At 39.7% G+C, this 8,532-nt stretch overlaps 1 protein-coding gene across 1 annotated transcript; it reads right to left on the minus strand.

Moving 5' to 3' along the window:
* Nucleotides 1–413: 413 nt before the first annotated feature.
* On the minus strand, nt 414–6,375 carry cyp7a1 (cytochrome P450, family 7, subfamily A, polypeptide 1). The gene is made up of 8 exons (XM_071491575.1): nt 5,991–6,375; nt 4,105–4,345; nt 3,762–3,971; nt 3,316–3,510; nt 2,944–3,143; nt 1,674–1,804; nt 1,278–1,456; nt 414–1,151 (listed from the first exon to the last, which is right to left on the minus strand). The coding sequence occupies exons 1-8, from the start codon at nt 6,071–6,073 to the stop codon at nt 849–851; spliced, it is 1,542 nt and encodes a 513-aa protein (XP_071347676.1). The 5' UTR covers nt 6,074–6,375; the 3' UTR covers nt 414–848.
* Between the last annotated feature and the right edge of the window lie 2,157 nt (nt 6,376–8,532).

Raw genomic sequence — 8,532 nt, forward strand, 5'->3', positions numbered from 1 at the left:
TATTCAGTGGCACCAGTGTCTGAGAGTGAGACAGCCAAAGAGAGCAAACTCCAAGGTTGATCTGTATCTATCTATCTCCCACCACAGGGTGAAGGTAAGGACAGTAAATGATATTGATTACAATGCATTCATTGGTTAAAAAAATTGATTCCTACAGGAATTTCAGCAGATTTAATGCTATGTAATAAATACACAGATGGAAAAAGCACTTGACTTTGGTTGTGATAGTCAATGCTATCACTTTATACACACTGAAGTGGTAGTATTTCAAAAGTGCAGCAAGGCAAGCTCAAATTAGTTATAGAGAGTCATATATATATATATATATATATATATATATATATTCTTTCCAGTATGGAAAAGCTTTGAAACAGCATTTAGACTTCTTAACAGGTAACATGATTTGCTGCCAGTCTGTTTGTCAGTGATGACTGTTTTTATTTTTTATTTTTACACTTTATTACTATGATACAGTAATGTGGTATAGTGAGGTCTATTAAAAACAGTGGCTGCCTGTTATTTAAAAAACCATTGGCAGTAATGTAATTCTTCAAGACGTTTAGTAAATAATCCAAATATGCAAAAGCACTTTTATGGTAAGTAATATGAATTTATATGGCTAAAGGTCTGGCTTTCCACAGCAACTTAAGATGCAACTTAGCTCTTTTGATCCATCTGCTAAACCTGGTCCACCAGAGACAGTATTTGGCACATCAGCAGGAAATTAAAGCAACAAAAATGAATAATTCAGGCTATTTACAAATGCAGCAAGGCATCTTCATTAACATTGTTAAATATAGACTATGTACAATATGTACTAAAGTCGCTCTGTCTGACAAAGACAGAGCCTAGTGGTTTGATTTCAGCTTGTACCTGAAGTCCACATCATAGGTAGGCTGGAGGATTCCCAGTCCAGCACGGGACTGGTCAAGAGGTGGAACTTTGATAGCAGGGTCCAATAGTTCCATATCAAAGTAAACAAGCATTAAACTGAGGAACTGCTTGATCTCATACACAGCAAAAAATCTGCCTGGGCATTTGGTGACCCCGGAGCCAAAGGGCATGTAGAAATAACGTAGTCGCCGTCCACTGCGGTAAAAAGTAGTTTTCTCCTGACCTATCTCATCCAGGAAACGGTCAAACTTGTACTCCTGTGGGGTGAAGAGAAGAGACGGAGAAAGGAAGATGAGTTTTCAGTAAGGCAACACAAATTATAGTGATTTCCTGAAGAAGCTAGTTTTTTCATTCATTAAGTAGTCATTACAAAGGAATCTTACACAGGGATCCTCATAGATTTCTGGGTCGTAGTGCAGCATGGGTGGATACAGGGCAATGACATCATCTTTCCTTATATGATAAGCTTCTTGGTTGTCAAGGTGAAGCAGGAAGTCTTCCTTGGCAACACGCACATTCATGGAAGCACTGGAAAGACGCATGGCTTCTTTTATGATGCTGTCTATAGATAGAAATATAGACAGAAAGGAATAAAAAAAAAAGAAATTAGGTTAATTTCTTTGCCATATTTAAAAGCATCAAACATGCCATATTCTGTACTACTTGATCTCATACACAGCAAAAAATCTGACTACTGTGGTCATGTAGGCAGGACCAGATTTAAATTTACCCATAGTGTTTGTTGCAGAGGTAACTTCTATTTTCAGTGGAAATCTTACCCAAAACAGGCATGTTGTCCAGCTGGTCCCTGGTAAGCTTCAGTGTGGGGTCACTGGGGTCAACTGTCAGACAGAAATCTTTCAAAACTTTCTGCACTTCCTCACGAGCCGCTTTCATGGCATCTGGACACCTGAGCACAGATGCAAGAGGTTATTAGTCACGTTAACTGACTTGTTTTCCTTTCAACCTATGCAGAAACAGATACTTTCATTTCATTCCTATAGCACCATGAAAACTGTCTTCCTGTAAAAAAAAACAAACCTGTGTATGCAGCTTATTATAACCTAGAGTTATGTTATTTTTATCTAGACCTCAGATGGCTGTAGTCTGATATCTGTGACCCATTTCCCCCATAAAACAGCACTTTAACCTCTGTCATTGTTTCATTTTAAGTCCAATGTGCTGGACCACACAGACAAAACTATGAAAACACTTATGATTGTCCTAATTCTTAATTGGTTGTATCACATAAATGACATTATACAAATGATGGGGCATTTGTGGCATATTCCCACATTCATATGCTCCACACACTCACATGGGACCAGCTGAGATGCCTTCATAGTCAGACTTGCTGCAACACAATTTCTACCGTCACTATCTCATCAAGCAATTTTAACTACATGGGGGTATGCCTACAATGCTCACAATCAGCTGTCTTGAAACTGATAAATCTGAAGTTATATGATGTAACAATTCTGTACAGTAGATAAGGTCAGGAATGTACTAAAACAATTATTCAGGATGGGAATTTGATTCTATCCCAGGTCATCCTGTCTGCATCAGAATGCTAATTTTGTAGGTTAACCCTATTTGTTGATGTAATAGTACCAGACTAGTTATACATACAATAACCATGTGGCTGTTTTTGGTTACAACTCTTCAATTTTTGGATAATGAATTGAAATTAAACATTTTATTACTGATGGCCATTATCAAAGGCAAGTTATGGCTGTCAGGAGCAGTGCTGCAGCAGCAATACTGGCAGTGTGGACACACACATGCATGCAAGCTAGAATGCTTTGTGCAACTGGTAAACTTACACTGGCATCTAACTTTTTTTTAGATCTAAGACATAATCAAAGTTAACCCTCATCCTACTCCAAGATTGTTTAAATGAGTAATCCACAGTCTAGACTGGCATGGAAATGAACCACATCTTTGATTTCTATTCAGACAGAACAGAACACCCAGCAACTACTGCCTGGTTAGTTAAACCATCCATTGTGGCTGCCTTCTATTTGATTTCCAGAAAGCTTATCAACATACCTGATCATATAAAAGAGGCTCCAGAAGGTAGCAGGCAGGGTGTTAGCCTGTGAAGCCCAAAGCAGAGCGACGTGAGTTCTTGCCTTGCTCACATCATTGAAGGTAGATAAGGAATCATTCAGGATCATCCTCATGGAGATCAGATCAGACACGTTCTCCCTCTTGGACAAGTTTTCAGCATGCATGGTCTTTGCAAGGTTCTATACATTTGAAAGAATAGATACAGAAATAAATTCATACACAAGTTTCTTTTATGTAAGGTTAATTCCTCCAAAAATGTTTAAAAATGACAGCAGAGATGAGAGGGAGACTGTGACATCAGGACCAGGCAGTTTTTTTCTTGTCCTATTACCATAGGAAAAGCCCACTAACCTCTCTGGCACTGTAGGCACTCTTGAAGACATGGATGGGCAGACCTGCCACCAATGCCGGGAAGATCTTGTCAAACTCTTTGAAGTTCTCCAAAGCGTTGAGCACCAAGGCTTTCTGGGCCACCTGCCTAGCCTGACCCTTATCTTCACCAAACTCTTTGCCAAACAGTGTCAGGTAGCCAGACTCAAACATCACCTGCAGGGCAGACGAAAACCTGTTAGAACCGCTGGGAATATTGTCTTGAGGTCCAAAGACTGTTTTACAGGTCCAAAAAAAGCCATGGAAATGCAAACTGAACACACAATTTCCAAACTTAAGCAGTTATTATAAGTCTGGTCCCTCAGGGGATATTGTTTATGCAAATTTTTAATGAGTTGCAGACATGACAACAGACTTTCTTGGACAAAATCTCTTGTATGCCTCCAGTCTAAAGTCCAATTACTGACCTTGTAGCAGAAAGCAAAGATGCCATCCACCTCCCAGTGGTCCTTGCTGGGGCTGAGTGTGTCCGACCTCAGCATGACATCCTGCAGGTGGCCCATCATGGTCTCTATCAGGGAGGGTAGAGCCTCACCCTGCAGGGTTTTCAGAAAGGTTTGGTGGAGGTTCTCTGTGGTGTGGCCATGGCGAGGGTCAAAGCTGTCATGGCCAAATGCCTGGTGAGGAGAGGAAGAAGAGGTTTAGGACCATTGAAGGACTCACTGGTGGCATGAAAAAGTCCCTTATGGAGAAAAATATCTTTACAGAACATGGCATAAATAATAAAAGATAACATAAACATAAATTTACCTTGACAGATGTTGCAAAGTGGAACTTCCTCCAATCCAGGTGTCTCCCTTGTCTGATTACTGAATGGTAAGAGAAGGGGTCACACAGGAAGTGGATGTACTGGCCCGCGATCTTGCAGGTGAAAATATGGCCGTACTTCTTCTGGCGGCTGCGTAGGAACTGAAGAGGGTTGGCCCCAAACTGCAATGCACAGCCCAGGTATGGGATGAAGCCATTTTCAACTACAGGCTCACCAGGTTTCCTGTGGGCATCGACAACAAAACAAACTGTTACTGATGGAAAGACAAAATGTTTTCTATATTGAGGCTCAGTTTTTCATCTGGATACAAATGATTATAAGGATTTTATTAAGGATATACTGTAAAGATGTACAGGGATTATTATTAAGTTTCGTACTGAGTGAGTATTTTTGCTCATTTGTGTGATGATGAACAAACTATTATGAACATGTGACATAGATTAAAAAAAAGCAACGTCAGACTGAAAGAAAAGAAAAAAAGTAATTCATGCCCGGATGACGCATGTAAATTCCAATGTGACGGAAAGTTTCATTTATAATCAGTGTGAAACTGATCAGGATCCTGTTGGAATGATGGCTGGTTTTCCAGTGATCTATTTGGTTTGTAGTTGGGCTGGTGACAGGTTTTGATTTGATACTCCGAAGTTAACCTGCTCCTGAGCTGGTTAGGTAATATAGTGTTAAACCTCAAGTTACCTCACGAACCCCAAATCCTGCTTTACACTACAAATGGATGAACACAATTACAGTTAATATTCAATACTAAAATGATTTCAGTGAAATTTTAGGAGAAATTACATTTACCAAGAGTACTTATTTGTCTGCCCTTTAAAATTTACTTAAATTACCCCATAGTAATAGGCTCTGACCATTTTAGATCCTTCTCTAGATTATTCCAGCAAGAGCATATTTAACATATTCAAAAGCTGAATTCTGTTTAATTCTGGGGACCAACATTTGTTGAATATTATGAGTGAAGAACAATATATAAAGGCCAACAAATGAGAAAGTCTGTGGACAAACTGGGATGGCCACTGGGCTGCAACATACAGGTGTTGGTGTACAAGATTTGCACATAATTATAAAATTTAGAGCACATTATACATTATTCAACTTCACTGCATACTGGTAAGGTGTATTCATTAAGAGCAGATCATGGTAATCCAATAATGGTAAAAACCTGCAACAAAGGTCCCCCAGACTCCTGGGCCACCAGGGCACCCTGTGACCTGTTTTTCTTTCCCCTTGTTTTTGTTTCAAAAGCACTGAACACCTTCCATAATAGGTTCTACTACAACATGCACCTTTTTTCCAGGCTGGTGATGCCTTTAATCATTAGAACTTATTCAGACCATGTCAACGAGCCAAGTTTCCCTGGAGCTTAAACATGGTCCTCCCAACAACCATTCCAAAAGATTACAAAGAAGTTTCCAAGGTTATTATAGTTGCATGTCTTATTATGATACTCTTGTAAACTCACTATCACTCATGTAAACTCTGTATATCTTTATTTTAAAAGCTTTCCTCGAATTCTTACAGAAAGAAGCACCTGGTGACAATGTTTGTCAATCAGCAGCACGCCAACCAAATATCATCATCTCAACAAAAGCTTTTGTTTGATTAGCACTCACTGCACACATACTTATGTCATTCACAGTGATGTGGTTTCATAAGTGACCACATAAATTATGCACAGCATTGTTGCTTGCCTGGAAAAAAACTGTCAGTGTTGATCTGTGTGCAGGAAGCAAAAAAAAATTGTCTAGTTTAGGAGAACCCTATTAATGTTTAATGCTCTAAACTCACTGGGTAAGAAAATTGCAGGAGCTTAAACAGTAACAAATGCATATCCTATGTCCAGCCTTACCTGTGTCGTATCCCCACAGCGAGCCATAGAAGGCAGCAGAATCCCACCACTATGGCCCAGATCAGAGCGATGCTTATTATCATGTTGATGATGTTGATGATGATGATGGTGAAGACTGGAGGATCCACTACAGCAGAAGGCTCAGTAACAGCTACTAATGCTCATACAGATTACACTGACAGGAACTGTCATGGACTAACTGTTGGTTTCTTCATTAAAGTCAACAGTCCTAGAAATGAGAATGTGTATTAAAAATGCCTCCCTAAGTTCCTGGAGTTTTCCAACCCAGAGACAATGAATGCAAAGTGGCGCCTCCTGTCACAACAAGTTTTGTAAGAAACCTGTGTGTATGTGTCAGTGAGCAGTGACGGTTCAACCCACTGTGATGACAGGCAGCATGTGGGAGGTTTTTATACTTGCTTTGTGCTCCAGGGAGGGCCCAAGGGCGGCAATTTCTTTCATTTTGTTGTGCAACAGAATGACCATTATTACCCCTCTCTGCAATGAAGTTCTTAGATATGACCCTGCATTTTTGGATAAAGGAGGGGGGAGATTATTGTTTTCTGAATTTGCAACTAGGCTTTTAAGATTGAGATTGACACCATTTCACATCAACAAATGTATCTGTTTAAATTTGCATGATCAGTATAGTCTTTCTTAATTGTAACCAATATTGATTCATATTCAGATCATTTTTTTGTAGAATAAAACCCAAATGGTGTGAATTTAATTTCATATTCACTGACGTCATAAAATGTTCTAGCCTGTTATCTCTGGGACTTCTCTAGGAAATAGGATTCCATGCATGCTCTCTCTCTCTCTCTCTCTCTCTCTCTCTCTCTCTCTCTCTGTTCTGTGTGTGTGTGTGTGTGTGTGTGTGTGTGTGTGTGTGTATGAGAGAGAGAGAGAGAGAGAGAGAGAGAGACAGCGAGTGTGAGATGGCCTTGACTGGAGTCCATGGACAGTTGTACCTGAAGGGCATCCAGGTTGGTAAACAGATTCAAGGTCTCTGCTGTGTTTGAAATTGTGTGAGTGTGCATGTGTGCAAGCGTGAGCAAGAATGAACAATACTTTTGTACAGAATGTGGCAAGTACAACCTGTTGAGACTTGCTGTTGTGCAGATGGAGATAAATCTAGTTCATCAAGAAAGACAACATTAAAGGACTAGATTACATAATTGCTTTGATTAATTAGAGTGATAATGAATCATCCATTTACCTGAGGACAGTTACAATTCTCTAAAGATGAAGCTTTGAGATATAAAACAAATGCATGATGATGGTGATGGGTGGGGGCAAAAGTGAAACACTTGTGAAGGTTCAAAGGAGCTTTTTGTAAGTTTTGCTATTGCTGTATGGGCAACATTAACATTAAAAGCTGTATTCTTACCTGTCTTGTCAAGAGCTTCAGCCACTGAATATGCCCTCTGAGGAGCGTTACTTCTTCAGCGCAACATGGACGCTACAGTGACTCAGAATCGGAAAGTGACGAGACAGGTTGACCAGGACGGAGCTAGTTGCTTAGAATGTGTTGTAAGAGTGAGCACGTGGGGGCGGGCCTGTTGCACAACTGCTTCACTTTGGTAACTCTACACAGGAACGTATTAATATTATTATGGTTATATCTAATACTTTAGAAAAGGTTACAGCTAACTCGTCCTGGCCACAGGTTCCTGTTCCTGCTGCAATAGTCTAAACCACAAAGGAAGAACCAAGCTGAGCTGCAACTTGCAAGAATGAAAGTCTGGACATGAATATGAACATTTACTAACTTGCTAAATAGCTAACTTCAATATAATAATATTTTAAGTTTTTTAGGGCCCAAATGCAGATGAAGACAATGGGCTGATACTGTTCAAATGAGTTATTAAACAAGAGGCTTACAGGTAGATGAGGAAGGCAAAGGTCCACAACAACGAAGCTGTCTGAGGAGACACTGTGGAAACAGAAATGAACTGACGAGAACCAGGGGACAGAAGACAGAGACTTAAATACACAAATGAAGCAAGTGTAATTGTACACATCAGGGCAGGGCAGACAAACATAACTATGGGCAAAACTACACAAGGACAGGAAGTAAATATACAGTAGACACACATGGCAACTTATTTCAAAATAAAAAAGTTCATACAAAGACACCTTTCAGGGCAGATTATGACAAGCTCCTTTAAAATGGCAATAGATAGTTTTGTGCTTTAACTTATCATTATAAAGTAAATGTCGATTACACAATGGAATGGATATAGATGATGACAATATAGATAATGGTTCCCTTGAAGTCTTGCTTTCATTATAAAATTCTGTCGGCCACAAAACAAAACCTCCAGGAAAGTTAAGGCTTGAATCACAGCACAAATGACGTGTGTTTGACATTGTGCAGTCAAAAGAGAAGGAAGATAGCCCTTTTGTTTTCTCCCATAGCCATCAGTATCTTTCCCCAGTTAAAGATGGTGGAACAAGCGGAGTAACTGTTGAAACTCTACCAGGCAAAACAAAAAAAAAACAAACACTAGTTGTCGGACAAAGCGAGAGAGTGAAGTGG

Source organism: Trachinotus anak, unplaced genomic scaffold, assembly GCF_046630095.1.
Source record: "Trachinotus anak isolate AG129_WGS33_773 ecotype Australia unplaced genomic scaffold, CSIRO_AGI_Tana_v1 ptg000012l, whole genome shotgun sequence".
NCBI classification, from domain to species: Eukaryota; Metazoa; Chordata; class Actinopteri; order Carangiformes; family Carangidae; genus Trachinotus; species Trachinotus anak.

Coding starts and splice junctions, on each gene's coding strand:
- cyp7a1 (XM_071491575.1), bottom strand. CDS start 6,073: ATGATAATAAGCATCGCTCTGATCTGGGCCATAGTGGTGGGATTCTGC. Junction 3,972..4,104: donor ACTTTGCAACATCTGTCAAG/GTAAATTTATGT, acceptor TCTCCTCACCAG/GCATTTGGCCATGACAGCTT. Junction 1,152..1,277: donor AAATCTATGAGGATCCCTGT/GTAAGATTCCTT, acceptor TTCACCCCACAG/GAGTACAAGTTTGACCGTTT.